The sequence below is a fragment of the Ostrea edulis genome, chromosome 1 (genome assembly GCF_947568905.1).
Source record: "Ostrea edulis chromosome 1, xbOstEdul1.1, whole genome shotgun sequence".
NCBI lineage: Eukaryota > Metazoa > Mollusca > Bivalvia > Ostreida > Ostreidae > Ostrea > Ostrea edulis.
The window spans coordinates 27,198,922-27,215,989 of record NC_079164.1 but is presented as its reverse complement, the minus strand read 5'-3'; the positions used below and the strand labels follow the sequence as shown (position 1 = coordinate 27,215,989).

General features: G+C 35.7%; 1 protein-coding gene and 1 pseudogene across 8 annotated transcripts; both read right to left on the bottom strand.

The window, feature by feature from the left end:
- Positions 1 to 3,549: 3,549 nt before the first annotated feature.
- Positions 3,550 to 4,953, bottom strand: LOC125664040 (uncharacterized; annotated as a pseudogene).
- Positions 3,837 to 13,002, bottom strand: LOC125663855 (G-protein coupled receptor 157-like). Of its 8 annotated transcripts, none has more exons than XR_008800630.1 (6): positions 12,490 to 13,002; positions 12,190 to 12,404; positions 11,851 to 11,940; positions 11,624 to 11,717; positions 10,918 to 11,005; positions 3,837 to 5,075 (listed from the first exon to the last, which is right to left on the bottom strand). XR_008800630.1 is itself a non-coding variant. In XM_056156526.1 (5 exons), the coding sequence occupies exons 1-5, from the start codon at positions 12,914 to 12,916 to the stop codon at positions 5,071 to 5,073; spliced, it is 825 nt and encodes a 274-aa protein (XP_056012501.1). In that variant the 5' UTR covers positions 12,917 to 13,002; the 3' UTR covers positions 3,837 to 5,070. The 8 variants fall into 8 exon arrangements, 4 of the variants coding, with proteins under 4 accessions (XP_056012501.1, XP_048752221.2, XP_056012595.1 ...); XR_008800596.1 differs by lacking the exon at positions 11,624 to 11,717 and adding an exon at positions 11,116 to 11,169; XR_008800589.1 differs by lacking the exon at positions 11,624 to 11,717 and having other exon boundaries at positions 3,891 to 4,821; positions 5,018 to 5,075.
- Positions 13,003 to 17,068: the final 4,066 nt, after the last annotated feature.

Sequence of the window (17,068 nt, the reverse complement as noted above, 5' to 3'; positions counted from 1 at the left end):
CCAGAGGTGGGATCAGGTGCCTAGGAGGAGTGAGCATCCCCTGTTGACCGGTCACACCCGCCGTGAGCCCCATATCCTGATCAGGTAAACGGAGTTATCCGCAGTCAAATCAGTGTGCCAAGAACGGCTTAACAATCGGTATGAAACACGTCAGACATCATTTGACCCAATGCGAGGTTGTATTGACGAACTAGATCGTTATAACTACCATAGAATTTGCGAAATGCTGACTTCAATCGAGACTGTTGAAATCCCTGTACCGTCTTCTACAGCTAACCATGTGTTCACAAAATAAAAGAGAGGCAGCTTACATAAACGTTTTACTGGCATAAACTGTTTATATATCAATGATGATGTAAACGTAGTAGTCATCGTGGTGCATGTTTGAAGTACTCGTAATCTGAGTTGATTGAATCGACACGAAAGTATTAAATCACACGTGAAAACACAAATGGCTTCACTGGTACTTCCAAATAATTAACAAGTTTACCTCTAGTATAAACTTATAAACTTCTAAAAAAGGGGAAATTATTCAATACCAGCGAAAGTCGCCAATTTGCATTTGAATTAACGAAAAGTATGAAGATAACAACGCCGCATGTTTACATTAGTACATGTATTTTTGTACGTCGGGTTTAAATGAAGGGGGGGGGGGGGTAGAGTAAACATTGTGAAAAAGCAACAAGACCAAAGTACAGGGTAGCAATACAGAAAGGTAAATGTTAGAATGCACTGGTATATACATGGAGCTTCCTTTTATTCATTTTATAATCGTTGATAACTAGTGACCGGAAGTACTTTTTTGTCAAATTGACTCGATATACGTCAACTGAGCTGGTTTCAATTCATCTGTCCTGAATTAGACAATGTATGTCCAACGTGCACAACATTTCATCTTCTATTAGTATTGCATAATCTTTTCCATTTGAATCTTGTACTGTACATATTCCTTATATAAATTGTATACTGTGGATTTGTTTACATTTGTATTGTGTATTTTCTTATTATATTCTATAATTTTCATTTGCATTGTGTAATTGTATCACTACATGTATTTTGTATTGCGCATGTATAATTTTCATATGCATTGTATATTAATTTTGTATTGTACGTGTATAATTTTCATTTGCATTGGGGTTTTTTTTATCACAATTTTGTATTGCACATGTATAATTTCCTTTGTATTGCATGGTTTTTCATTTGTATGGTGTCTGGTGGATTTTGTATTATTTACAATGTGTTTACATCGATTTCGTTTGTTAGTTATTCTAACCCTGACATAATAGCCTAGATGTGACAAACCGATTACATAAATATATGCCTTACTAGGTATATAGTACATGTATTTTACACTTCAGACTTATACAAATGTTTACAATCATTGTCTATGTTATGGATTAAAAGTTCAGCACAACTGAGACACGCCATTTAAAAGTTCTAACAATTCATTTACAATTATTTACAGAAAATAAATCAATAAAAATACTAACTTATAGAGACATATATAATATACATGTATTATCTGCATGTATATTGCTTATTAAACAATGTGATATTTCTTTTTGTCCTATGTTTACTCCTTTATCCATTGCATATCACACCAATTGCAACTATTCAACTATTTCCGTAAATGCAAATGAACCTCGTATGCAATCGGATCACGCGCTTGTCCTTTTCCGTAACCGGTAAGAAGACTCGGACTTGGATCGGCGCAAGAATTGCATCAAATCGTAGTCTCGTGCAACCAGACACTCGGCTATCTCCGTAAATCTCCGACAAGCTTGTCGGAAATTTACGAAGATAGCCGATGGCTGGTTGTACCAGACTAATCAAATTGATGCATTTCTTCACCGGAAGCGCGCCTATGGATGAGGTTAAAAGGCCAAAACCGAATCCCTGTATAATGTGTTATTTAGATTTTCACCACAGATTCAGTTTTGGTATCGTTAACATCTTATTCACTCTAATACATAAACATATAAGTGAAAATTTATAGTATTAGAATACCTTAGATACATGTATGTATGATATCTTGGATACATTTGAAAACTCGCGTTTCATATTGTAACGTACGACTGTGACGTCATAATTGCATTTTTGTACATGGCAACAGACTCTGATGGCTAGGAGCAGGCAATGACCTCTGAATGATTTTCTTTCCACCAAAAAAGAATCATGGAAGCTAACCGATTGGTCGATTAATCAACATAAATATTCATTAAGTCGAGGATTTTTTTTTCTCATACAGCCACGGTATTTGACGTAGTGTAAACGGATACAATGGGTGTGGTTTGCGACGATACCGGTAGGGTAAATTAAGCTCTGAAAGAAATGCACCTGGTGTTAAAGATATATTTGTATCAATAAGGAACAAGGGATATAAGTTGCAGCATATTGCTGATACACTGCACATTTGTCGTGGGACAGTTTATGATGTGATTGTAAGATTTAAGAAGAAGAGAAGCACAGAAAACAAATCTCAAAGATTGCAACCACGAATTCTGAAAATTTTCGGGCATGACAAAAAACACTTCCATGCGTTTCCTAGATATCATTTCTAAAAATGATCTTGAAAACATACTATTTGGGTGGCCAACAAAAACCGAATCAGATATGCTGATAGAGTGATATAAAACTGCCCTTGTGTTTTCATCTTCACAAGTCAAGGGTTAGTGCGAGTTAACGAATCAATAGCCCTTGACTTGTGAAGATGTTGTGTCTTAAATTTGCTGGATGTATCGCTTTCTGACCGAAGCCCGAACACAAGATGGCGAGTACACATCTTATACTATTTTTCAGGAAGTGTTAGTGATGGAGCATAACATATACCTCAGAGAGAGAGAGAGAGAGAGAGAGAGAGAGAGAGAGAGAGAGAGAGAGAGAGAAGATTTATATCGCTCTATGAGCATTCGTGTATCTGATCCCTTGTTTCTGATGGTTGACCAAGCCACCCAAACTTTTGTGGTTTTGTTTTTTTAAGATTTAAGATTTTAAGCTGCTGACAAACACGTTGATGGTACAGGGGTTTCAGCAGTCTCGATTGAAGTCAGCATTTTGCAAATTCTCTGGTCGTTATAACGATATAGTTCGTCAATACAACCTATCATTGGGTCAAATGCTGTCTGACATATTTCATACCGATTGTTAGACCGTTCTTGGCACACTGATTTTGACTACGGATAACTCCGTTTACCTGATCAGGATATAGGGCTCACGGCGTGTGTGACCGGTCAACAGGGTATGCTCACTCCTCCTAGGCACCTGATCCCACCTCTGGTGTGTCCAGGGGTCCGTGTTTACCCAAATATCTATTTTGTATTGCTTATAGGAGTTATGAGATTGATCACTGTTCGTTATCGTCACTTTCCATATCAATTCTGGTAACTGAAACATCGTATTAAGAAAGGGCGATGCTCTTCCTTCATTGTTACCATATACCAATCATTGATACTTATTGGTTTGATTGGTTTGATTTTAATCTTTAAAATTTTGTGACTGCTTTCCATTATATAGCGATGTGAACTTTACCCCTGCCGGGAAACCCTGTGGTTAATCCCTATAATGTGATACATATTGTGAGGGTAAACAAGAGCCTTGGGATCCATAATGACCCAATTCATTTATTCCCGGTTGAGATCCCATCTTGCTTTTAATATTCCTAATTTCAGACAAAAGATTCCCATACGTTTTTGGTGTTGTAACATGAATGGGTTGAGATTTTTCTGCTAAAATGGCGATTTGTCTCAATTGTTACATAGTTTTGGGATTTTGAGTTACCACATATGTTTTTATGTCAGGTTTTAAACCATTCATCGCTACAGACAACAAAACTTTTTCAGGCACATTTTTAATAGATGCCATCTTAAAAAGCCTGGTCAAATATTCCCTAACAGGTTCTATTACACTTTGTTTCATTTGTAATACAGAACGATCTAAAAAAATTTTATCAAACTCATTAAAACGTTCTTGAAATGCCCGTGTAATAGTTGTAGAATTAGATTTTTTGTTCACCAGACAATGAATCATACCACACTTTAGCATGCCCTTCTAAATAAAATGGAAAAGCATCAATTGATTTAGAATCAGGCAAGTCATGAAGCTTAGCCCACTGACAAAAAATTGTTAACCATGCATTAACATCTTGAGTGTCATCGCCTTTGAATTTATCAAGTTTGATATGAGATGACATTTTAAAAGTTGAGAAATTGTTAGCTGTATTAAACTACTCTAATTTCAGAACGACTGTCCTGAAATCCTCATCTATCCATGCTCTGGACGTTGTTTAAGTCCTGCCCTTTGTGTTCGTTCGGAGCGTTATTTAAGCCCCGAGCGTTGTGCTGATCCTGGGTGGTGTCCGAATCACGTGCATAGAGTGGGTGGTGGGCGTTTTTGGAATTCCAAGGTTACCGATTGTTGTTTACCGTCGAAGGTAGCTGCGGAAATTTATACAACGGAGCTGTTGGATTAATATCGAATTGTACGTCCGCACTGTTGTTATTTATCCCAATGTGAGGTGACCTCTGTACCGGCGATTCGTCGTCAGTGATCGTTGTTTCTGTATAAAAAGGGCGGCGGAGTTGTTGACACCAAATTTGGTTGTTCCGAAGTCGCCTTTGAGAATGGAGTCGAAATAAAGTCTCAGACTGGTTGATACGATACGGGATTAAACAGAATTTCTGAGTCACTCAAATCAGGCTGTAGTCATTGTTTAGATGACGGAGAGGAAAGGTTTGAAAAACAACAGCTTTTCAATCGCTGGAACGATGACAACTTTTCCATGAACACAAAGTTAGGATTCTCTCACCATTTATCATATCAAGCCTGTTGATTAAAACGAAATGGTGGTTTTCATAACAGAGTTTGACGATTTAAACCGAAATCCGGATCTCCACCACTTATCATATAAAATTTCACCCCATACCGGTAACTGACTTCAACTTCATAATTGCTCATATAACAAGTTTGGGGAAGAAGTGCTTTATGTGCAAAGCGTGATATGGAAATACTCGATAAGTACCAGTAAACCTCGGGATCTTTGTTCTCAGACTGAACAGAGTAGCCCTATCTCGTTCAACCTAAACAAATGAAAGGGCAAAGACAAAGCTCTGTATTAGTTACTCTTTCATGAAAGAAACATTTCATCATTATGATTATTGATTACAATCCATAGTACACAATATACAATATAATTACAAACATTATTATAAACATTCATACAAATATTAACCAGGCCATCTGAAAAATTGAAAAATTACTTCAGAAATGCGCAAATATACTCAATACATTACCTGTACAACTGAAAGGGCAGAGACAAAGTTCTGTATCGTCTACTGAAGAACTCTGTTCCTCGCATTTATACCCTCGTACATCCTCCAACATTCCTTACCATATTTGTTACATCTTAACAATCAGCACTATAAACTTTGGCTTTTAATTCAAACTCAAAACTAATACGTACAATTTTTTTCCACGAAAAACTTGTAATTTAGCGTTGTATACTCAACGACACTTCTTTAGTTTTTGCATAATCTTTAATTTCTTATTTCTCGTAAATAATATATACAAATGACCTCTGGTCACTGATTTCTTATGCTCCAATTGGTTATACGTTTCCCCTGGCCAAAATCACTTTCACCCTCATGACCTTGTAAACAAGCTATAAACAACCTCACGATGAAGGGTCCGTACACTCTTGTTCAGCATCTTACTGTTGTTTTTGTTTCCCATTATTTTGCCAATGTCCATTCATTCATTATCATTCTTCCATAATTCAGAATTCTATAATCTGTTTTATACATTGCAATTTTGCTATGATAATACGATGGCACGGTTACCCAACCTTGAAGCTTGGAATTGGGGCGTATCAAGCTATTTGGTACGTGCAAAAATCTTTTTTTTTTTTGTTCAATTGATTGATTGATTTATGTTTTCCGCCACACTCAACGTTTTTTCAGTTATTTTGTTCAAGGTGTGAAACATGCATTAATGATAGAATGATATTCTCTTTGAAATGGTGTAAATTTAGCATCAGATAACTATGTTAAACTCAGTTTAGTATTATTCTATCTTTTTTATGTATGTATTGTTCTTTGTTTTTAAACGTTTTGGGTAATTGTGTTGATTAGATAAGGCGTTATATAAATGTAAAACAACAGTAATAATGATAATGATAAATAATATTTATTCTCATGACAAAATGTAGCGAAAAGGCAGTCATGCACAAAATCCCCTATTGGATTTTTAAATGTTGTCGTGTATGCTGGTCGTGTGTGTCGAATCCAACAATTATTGTTTTCAAAACTTACATTCATTTGCGTTTTCACGTTCACTTAAAGGAGCAGGGACACGATTTGAACTGAAAACTTTCAAACTTTATTTTTCCATTTTTAATGTTCAGAATGCTTAACTTTGATATTTCTAATGGTCAGCAAACATTTGAATGTCAGTTGTAGAGGTACATTGGAGATACCGAACGCACAATTCTTTTTATGTAAACAAGGTTCGTGCCATGTTCTTGTTTACATAGGTTAGATATACTACTAAACGTTCGTTTAAAGAATAGTTTTCAATTTACAAGTTAATTCTAAACACAGATAAATAGTTTCTAATGCATAGCACAAATCATTTTGTTTTAAACATGCTATTTTCTATCAAGCGATCTATCATCGTCGGAATCCCACGGTCGGTCGCTCTCCGTTTACCTACCGTGGGACACAACGCCAATATTTTCGCTGTAAAGTGTGTCTTAGCTTCTATATGCGATTGGTCGCTTTACCATTCCTCATTGCGATATTCAACCAATGACAAAGTCCCTTATTTCCAGTCCTCGGGAGCATAGAAAAACATGCTTTCGAAGCGAAGATTTTGACTACGTTTAAGTTAGACAAGTTGCAAAACTTTCAGCGAGATGCTTTATCTGCATTATTGGAGCGGAGGGTGTATTTGTGTCTATAAAGACAGGGGAGCGAAACGCCTGTGTTACTAAGCGTGTATTACTATGTACGAGTCTATGTACAGGTCTACATGTTCTCGCCATTTTTATCCACCATACGGGAGCAATGTGTATTTTAACGGACTTGGTATTTCATCAGTTTATATAGGTATGTTACACTTACTTGCGTATTACGTACTGCCGTAATTTGTTCCAGTTATATTGTCGGCACAATTTGAACCAGTAATTGCGACCTTCTTTACATTGTGTAAACACAATTGATATCTCACCTACTCTAATTACAAAACGACATGTGAACGGGATTGTAAGACCATATTTTAGTTCAAATTTGCATCTAATTTTTAAATTGTACCATGTATGACTGATTTTATTCACGTGCCATGTAGCAATGATGATAATTAACATAGCAGAGGCGGATCCAGGATTTCCAAAAGGGGGCACATGTGAAAGTGAAGTATTAGCCAAAATAATCAGCTATTTTGGGTACCAAATCTGGAGTTTTCATTCATATATCTTTGATAGTGGCACTTTCGGCGATTCCCATTGGTCCTCGATAGGTCACGTAAGGTCATGCATTTTAATGAGTTATGCGAAAATATCGGCGTTGTGTCCCATGGGAGGTAAACGGAGACCGACCGACCGTGGGTTTCCGACGATGGCGATCTATATGTAAACAAGAGGCCCATGGGCCTAGAATCGCTCTTTTGATACATTGTGGAACAGGCAAAAATTCTCACTAACCAAGATTCATCAATTATTAAAGTTTGATGATGTTAAGTCAAATAGTACCTAAAAATTTAAATGTAACTGTCCAAAAGTAGGTCACGGTGACCTACTTTTGGTCGACACACTGAAGACTCAAGATGCATCAACTGACAAGTCAAATAGTATTCAGATATAGCCGTCAAATTCCAAAAGAAGGCCACAGTGACCTACTTTTTGGTCGACACACTCCAAAGACTCAAGGTGCATCAACTGCCAAAGTTTGATAATTGAAGTCAAATAGTATCTGAAATATTCAGATATAAACGTCAAATTCCAAAAGTAGGTCACAGTGACCTACATTTTGGTCGACACACTCTGAGACTCAAGATCCATCAACTGACAAAGTTTGATGGTTGTAAGTCAAATAGTATCTGAAATATTCAAATATAGCCGTCAAATTCCAAAAATAGGTCACGGTGACCTACTTTTTAATCAACACACTCTGAAGACTCAAGATGCATCAACTGACAAAGTTTGATGATCCTAGCTTTCATAGTGTCCAAAATATGCTTCTAAAATTGAAAATGTGAAATTTGAATGTCTGCAAAATTCAAAAAGTAGGTCATTGTCACCTACTTTTTCTATAAATATGTTTCGAGGCCTCTATACGCATCAACTTACAATGTTTGATGATTCTAAACCTCTCGGTATCTGAAATGACAACCTAAAATGTATTCATAAATGATTAGCCATAAAATTCAGAAAGTAGGCCATGGTCACATACTTTTCATATGACGCAGTTTAAGGTCCCATGATCCATCAACTGACAACTTTTGATGATCATAGGCTCGAAAGAGTCCAAGATATGCATCAAAATCCATTTGATAATAACCTGCGAAATTCAAAAAGTAGGTCACCATGACCTACTTTTGAAACAACATGATATCAGGTCCTAAGATGCATCACCTGACAAAATTTGATGATTCTAGTCCTTATACTAAGCAAAATATCAAAGTTTTAACAAAACAAAATTTAAGGTCAACTTTGAAGTGAACTTGAGACCACACCCTTTGCCCCAGGATGATGCCTTGAACAATTTTTATCTACAACCTCTCCTCATCCTTATGCATAAGTTTGGTGATAATTTGCCTAGTGATTCTTGAGAAGAAGATATTTTAGCAACCACTACTTTTGTTTGCATTTTCCTAATTATCTCCCCTTGTTAAAGGGTCACAACTCTAGTTTTAGTACAAATGAAAGTCCTTGGGCCAAGGATACCCTGTGACAAATTTGACAAAAATTGGCCAAGGGGTTCTTGAGATATAGCCCTTTTTCCAAAAAGTTGACGCACACCGCACGCCAGACATATGGCCATATGATTAGCTCTTTGAGCCTTCGGCTCAGAAGAGCTAATAAAAACATGGCACGAGCCTTGTTTACATAACAAAGAATTGTGAGTGCTGTAACTTACTTGTAACCTATAAAAAGTTTAGTTGACCATTAGAAATACTTTCGTTAAAAAATGGAAAAATAAAATTTTCAGATCAATCGTGTCTGTGCCCCTTTAATGAATTCCAAACCTGGGTTTTCCCATTATGCATAACTTTAACTCCATAATAAAAGACACAACTTGTCTGTGTCTAATTTTTAGCACACATGTAGATAAAAAGTGGAGACTTCATACTTTTATTAGTACCTAAAATAAAAGCATTTCTTTAAATGAATTCATTTATGGAATAACGGCTCATGTGCATATGTGTAAAGCTTAAGATTTTTAAAGAAAATGCTATCTATTGATACATATAACTGACAAAAACTAAATCAGATATCAATGATAACAGTTCTATCAAAAAAGCTAAATTATATGCAAAATTTAAATTCCAGCTTTTGTTCTTCATACCATTTTGGAAATTATCACCTTTACAAATTCATCTGTTTCACAAAATAGCAATTATGACTCATTTTGTGACGTCATAATGATACATATATATTATAACGATCTAGTTCGTCAATACAACCTATCATTTGGTCAAATGCTGTCTCACGTGTTTCATACCGATTGTTAAGCCGTTCTTGGCATACTGATTTTGACTGCGGATAACTCCGTTTACCTGATCAGGATATAGGGCACACAGCGGGTGTGACCGGTCAACAGGGGATGATTACTCCTCCTAGGCACCTGATCCCACCTCTGGTGTGTCATGGGGTCCGTGTTTGCCCAACTATCTATTTTGTATTGCTTGTAGGAGTTATGAGATTGATCACTGTTCGTTATCTTCACCTTGCATATACCTAACAAAAACTAAATCATATATCAATGATAACAGTACTATCAATAAGCTAAATCAAATGAAAACTTTAATTTCCAGGTTTTGTTCTTCATACCATTTTGGAATATATCACCTTGATAAATTCAGCTGTTTCACAAAATAGCAATTATGACTCATTTTGTGATTGCATAATGTACATACATGTACTACTGTGAAAATTATGTTATTCTTATAATGATGCACCCCCTATAGATTTTCTTAGCAAAAAATGAAAACTACGATTCTTTTAATTCCCATGACCAATTGCAAAAATGACTCATGTTAAAAAGTCTTGTTATGTATATTTTGAAACAATAAAGCATTCTACTGATTTTCAAAACTTGTAGAAATGGTGAAATCCGTAGATATTCTTATACATGCAAGTCTTTTTAGATAATTTTCACTTTCTCTTGGCCGCCCACGATTTTTAGGCCAGTAAATTTACTATTTCGACATATACTGTCGGTTTTAGATACAATAGTTTTATTACTGTATTCTACGATATCGTGCGCATTATCCTCGATAAACTTTCCCACCTAATAGTCTACTAATATTTACACATTGTAATCCAGAGAAAGATTTAAGCTTCATGCATTTATCAGCATAGGTTTTATTTACATAATTTTAAACTCGTTCAAGGTTATAATGCGGGCATCCGTTTATATTTGTGGTTTTGTTACTCTAGCTAAAAGTTTAATTGCTTTATTTCTTTTTTAATGTTTGTTTATTCATTTACATTTAAATTTTCATTATTTGACATTTCATCATTTCCGCTCCGGGCCCTGATTTGCTTCCAATACTTTCGTACGACAGCGGGGTTAGTGATCAGATAGAATACAAAATTCACAAACGCCAAACTGCCATCTCCAAAACTTTGTAGATTCAACAGCCATTCATTTGCCTTATCGCTAACTTGTACATCAAACACATACAAGAAGAAACGGGTTGTACCGAAGCAACGAGTGACCACCAAAATTATCCACGCAAAGCAAAATCTCCACATCATTAACGACTGATCTTCATAATGTTTCTGATCTTCCTAAAATGAAAAACGAGGAATCATTTTAAAGCAAGTGAACGACAGGTTCAGAACAATCCTTTACAATCAATATGTACTGAGATATTGAGGTTATTGTCATATTGTTTTACCTATAAAATACTCCATATCCACTGGTTAGGTTGGAATGTAGGGGTTTGTAAAATCTTGCCAATAAACAACATGTACAAAAATAAAGATATTGAGGTTATGGTCACTTTTATGTCTTGTCTGCATTTCGTCTTACAGTTAAACATTCAATTAATACAAGTTTTGATTTGAACAAGTGTAATTGCATGATTGCATTAATACCATTCTCGAAAAACATTTTTGCTTTGAAACATCTCTTGTGAAGCGAGGGCCAGTAATAGATAAAACAGGTACATCAAATGTTTATAATGTCTGCAATGTGAATATTTAAGTATCAAAATGCTGCATATTTTCCCTCAAATATTGTTTATAATTGAACAAAATAATGTGGGCAATGCTTGCTTAGGTCGATATACACACACCAGACATCCCAAATAAAATCAACAGCAATAGGCTGCATGAGACATATGCCCTTAAGTTCTAACTACAGAATAAATATACCTAACGTATACCCACTTCCTGTAAACCAACCTTTATTCGCGTGCGAGAAAATTTCGCGAGATTAGTGAGAATCTCATCATCACGAATAATTCTCGTCGTGAACCAGTCCTTGAATGTCTGAAATCTGTAATGAAAAAGACTCGATCGAGAAAGTTATTCGCCACAAACCCGTTTACCCCAGGTTAATCGCGAAATAAAGTAGACGCGAATCAAAGTTGGTTTACAGTATCTTGTATTGATTTATGATTTATACTCACTCTGTTCTGTGACTGGTCATCTACATCTTCATTATCTTCCATTCTCACAAAACGTCTTTGATTGGTAACATCTTCTGGGAAGCGAGCGCCCTAACCAGCAATAAATAAAACTGGTACATCAAATGTTTGTCATTTTTGCAATGTGAATACTATTTTAAAGCATTGAAATGCTTCAAATTCTCCCTAAGATCATGCGCGTTCGGGTCTATACTTTCCTCAGGCAATCCAAATTAACAGTGATTTGCCGCAGTATACATATACCCTAACTACATGTACTGAATAAATGTGTCCCATATATACCAATTTATTTTTATTCATTTTATATATATATATACGTACTTTAATTCTGCCACAACTTGTAAGTTTCATGCAGAGTACAAACATAACGAACGTAATGATGTAGGTCAAAATTTCCCAGAATTTCCCCGCAAAAAGCATCCACAGAATTCTTTCGCCTTTGGATGGAAAGTCCCTCACCCAGCACCAAGGTCCGCTGTATTCCGCACTATCTTCACCCAGAGCTCCGGCTGATACCGCGCTAATGACAATTATACCTGTAAATGGTGAACATCTCATGTATTGTGATTGAAACAAGAGAGAGATATATACATACTGATAGAGAGAAAGAAAGAGAGATACCTGGTAAAATCCATCCGACAATGTGCATAATCCACTCCCTTAACCGTGATGGTCTGTCATGACCTATGTAGTATAAATATAGCGTGATCAGTAAATTACAGGTCCAAGCAAACGACACCAGACTTGCGTACGTCGTAACAAAGCTTTGCCCCTTGCAAAGCAGGTCGTTGCTGGCATCATCTGACAGTATACTGCAGTTAGTACTGGTCACATTGTCAATTTCCTCGTACAGGTCATAGTACCGCATATCCCCCACAATGTAACCAACGGCATACATAAAATCACCTATCGTCATGAACACGAACATCGTGGCTAGTCGATCATGGTGAGAGTTTAGGCTGTATTCAATGAATATAAGAATTCCGCTGATGACCGATAGGCCACTGCTCACAAAGGTGATAATTGTTGCACGCAACAGACAATGCATGTTTAGTAAATCTTATTGCCTTTAATTGAGATGCCGTGTATCCCAGCTGAAGATCACAGTATTAGATTTAGCTTTGAATTTATCAGATAGTAACCGGGAAGTTGAATCCTTTTCTCATTATCCAATCATGGCTCGGTTGCAGATTGATTAAAATTATGCATGTATAAAGTCAGAAGATAAGATATGAAAATTAAAGTAGTACATTGTAGCTGGAATTAACAAGAGCGCTCAAGGCACGCAACGACAGTTATCTAATCATCACATTTTAAAGATGCAGATATCATTTGACCTATTAGAGCTACCATTGTCTGGATTTCAATATCCTTTAGTAACAGTAGATACATTTCATTCAGAAATGGTGTACACATTCTTACAGATTAAGTATACGCGAAGTTAGTTGCACAACACTTTGATCTCAATTTACAAGTGGGTACATGAATCGACATATTTATTTTTGTGTCATCTTTTTGCTGTATAGTTTATCTAGTTTGTAATGTTGTGCATATACATACATGTGTATATGTATATTGTACATCTGTAATTTTATGGGATCAGCATATTGAAATACCATTTCGCATTGTGTGATTATCTGTTAACGTTATCCCCCATTATAGTTAAAAAAAAATTCATCATTTTCAATAAAGGACCTTTTCCATCACTACACTAGTGTTAATTTAATTTATGCTCTCCATTTTTATAAGCATATAAAATACTATTCGATGAAACCGGTTTTCTCATGTCCCGCAGCTTTGTTAATTTTCTTGGCAATTAACAATAGAATACATATTGTTGGTTGAATATTGTCATTTATCAATGACGATTGAAGAAGTTGACAACTTATTTACAACCCCTATAATAAGGAGATCCCCGAGTATCAAAACTACAACTCAGATAACCTAAACAAGAATGACATAGGGACTTCCCTGATTTTTATAAATCTTGATAAATACAAACATAATAAAATAAAAAATAAGGCGGCACCTTAAAATTTTTGCCATAAAATCCAATGACAATTGGTTAAAAAAATGAGAGAGATAATTGTAAGAGACCGTCATAAATGTTTTACAAATAAATGTATAATACTAGTAATAAAATACATGGAGTAGCTAATGCATAGCACTAAATATTCTGAACATTCTAAAAACACTGAACTTCAATAAACTGTTGGAATGACTAGCATGAAAATACATGCAGTGGCCAGCAGCACCCTAAGAGTATTCTTACATAAAGCAGCATACATGAAAGCAAAATGGGTAGCAGACATCAAAAAGCCATCTGTTCATTGCTGGATAGACAATGACACTTTGTTCTTTGAAGAACTATGTTGGACAGTGATGGAACCTGCCACAATATTTAAGGAGATTGGTTCCTCTTGCCGCTGCTTTATAAGACGGAGATCAATAAATTGGTTCTCCCAGATTTTGTCTTTACCCTATAAGGAATGGTAGCAGCAAGAGGAATTCCATCAATTAGACAAATTGAATCTGACTTATGAGGGGGTGTTGCTGGCTCACCTGTATGCAATATACTGTTAATAAATTTTGCAATGTTTAGAGCCACTGATATAGAGTTCACAGCATCACCTGATGAGTGAGTTTGTGAATTGGCTACTAACTGCACCTCCTCTTGATGGAATTCTGGGATCCCTTCCAACACTGAGCATAGATTTTGCGCCATTTGCCCTGACTTTTTTAGAATAGCATTGACCAGTTTATCATAGTCAACGTTCAGAACTGTGGTAGCACTTTGTTCAGTTAAACTGTCTGGCCCACCTTTTCTCTTCCACTTAGAAGAAGTTGCCCTCGAGGCCATAAGGTCCTTCTTTTTAGGCATGTCTTGGATGAATTCTGAGAGACCGGTATGTGTTTTAATTAACTTTAACAATGAAATTTACATTAAAAGGGGAAATGTGTCCCCTTTTAACATGATTCATTATATCATAAAAAGAAGCCTCAATGTTTAATTTTATATTCATTTGTGGCAGCTATGTCTTACTTGCATAACACAAGTCCTTAAATAACCTAAAAACAGACTTCTATATTTGAGTCAAATTGTAACCACCTAAAACAAGTCTTGTTTCCTTAACTTGACTTGCCATAACCTCGAGACATGTTTAATGTAATTGCTGGCTTTTCATCACTTCAAAACAAGATTCAAATCCTTAAACGACTTGTCATGACTTTGAAACAAGTCTTACATCCTAACACTGACTTGTCATAACCTAGAATCAAGTCTTACATCTCTAATCTGAATTGTCATAACTCAGAAACAAGTCTTAATCCTCAACTGACTTGTTATAACCTAGAAACAAGTCTTACATCCTTAAACTGACTTGTCATAACCTAGAAACAATTCTTACATCCTTAAACCGACTTGTCACAACCCAGAAAGAAATCTTACATCCTTAAACTTCCCTCTCATAACCTAGAGACAAGTCTTGCATCCTTAAACTGATTTGTCATAACCTAGAAACAAGTCTTACATCCTTAAACCGACTTGTCACAACCCAGAAAGAAATCTTACATCCTTAAACTGACTTGTCATAACCTAGAAACAAGTCTTAGATCCTTAAACTGATTTGTCATAACCTAGAAACAAGTCTTACATCCTTAAACTGACTTCTCATAATCTAGAAACAAGTCTTACATGTTATAATTTAGAAACAAGTCTTGCATCCTTAGACTGACTTGTCATGACTTAGAAACACGTCATATCCTTAAACTGACTTGTCATAACCTAGAAACATATCTTACATCCTTAAACTGCCTTGTTATAACTTAGAAACAAGTCTTATATCCTTAAACAGACTTGTCATAACTTAGAAACAAGTCTTACATCCTTAAACTGACTTGTCATAACTTAGAAACAAGTTATATCCTTACAATGACTTGTCATAACCTAGAAACAAGTCTTACATCCTTAATATGCCTTGTTATAACTTAGAAACAAGTCTTATATCCTTAAACTGACTTGTCATAACTTAGAAACAAGTCATATCCTTAAAATGACTTGTAATAACCTAGAAACAAGGCTCACATCCTTAAAATGACTTGTCATGACCTAGAAACAAGGCACCATCCTTAATTTTGACTTGCCATAACTTTAAAACAAGTCATAGCCTTAACTAAAACAAGTCATATCATAAACCCGACTTCTCAAAACCTTTGATGAAACAAGTCACTGAAATGCATTTTACATTTGACTTGTGATAAGATAAAACACCAAAATTCTTTGAATCGACTTGAAACATCTCGAAACATTCCTTGAATCAATGTAAATCTCTTGACTTTCTTACCATTCTAGTCTAAAGTCCGACATAAAGGTTGACTAATAGCTTGATCCCATGGAAATTCCAATCATTTACACTAGGTTTCAAGACTTACTTAGCATGCAATCATTAAGCTTATGCATTTATTGAAGCCCCCATTCATCATGATCCATGGGATAACATAATACTAGCCATAAACATTTCACCACAAGCATATCGAATAGTATAAAGACTCATCCTTATGGTGTTCCATCCTATATACATGTATGTACACACACATATATACACATAATGATATGCATATCATAGTCAACAACTCTGACTGAAATAATCTGTGGCTATACATGCTATAAATTAAGAGATACTGGCCTTGATTTTCCAATTGCGTGGGATATAGCGTATTTAACGCTCCTCAAATGTTTTATCATGGGTGCAGGGAAATCCCAATACTCGACACGCCCAGATGGACACCATCGGGCCCAAGGTACCGCAGGTCAGTCCACAATCCTCTGTGTTTCCAAAAATCAATTCTGTCAGAGTCGTATGTTAATTGTTCCAAACACTGATTTATTTAAACACTTCCTCATTATAATTAATCGGCGATTTCTTTGGGTCTCGGCAATAATTGTCCTATCATAACGCCAGATACACTTTGTCCAGATATTAAATAATTGGCAAACAAGAAAATGTTGCCTATTTTTTTTTTTAGATTAAAGATACATAGGCTAGGTGGATCAGGGAAACTGTTTAAATGGGGCGAGTTCGCCAACATTTGTATTATCAATCCTCCCTGAGCACGGAAGTACACTGTCGTTTTCTGATCTAAACACAGGTTATCATACGTTGGATTCACCGAAAGAAACTGTTTTAAACGACGTATATAA

Coding starts and splice junctions, on each gene's coding strand:
- LOC125663855 (XM_048896262.2), bottom strand. CDS start 12,916: ATGCATTGTCTGTTGCGTGCAACAATTATCACCTTTGTGAGCAGTGGC. Junction 12,405..12,489: donor TGTCGGATGGATTTTACCAG/GTATCTCTCTTT, acceptor CACCATTTACAG/GTATAATTGTCATTAGCGCG. Junction 11,006..11,850: donor ATGACCAGTCACAGAACAGA/GTGAGTATAAAT, acceptor TTTTCATTTTAG/GAAGATCAGAAACATTATGA.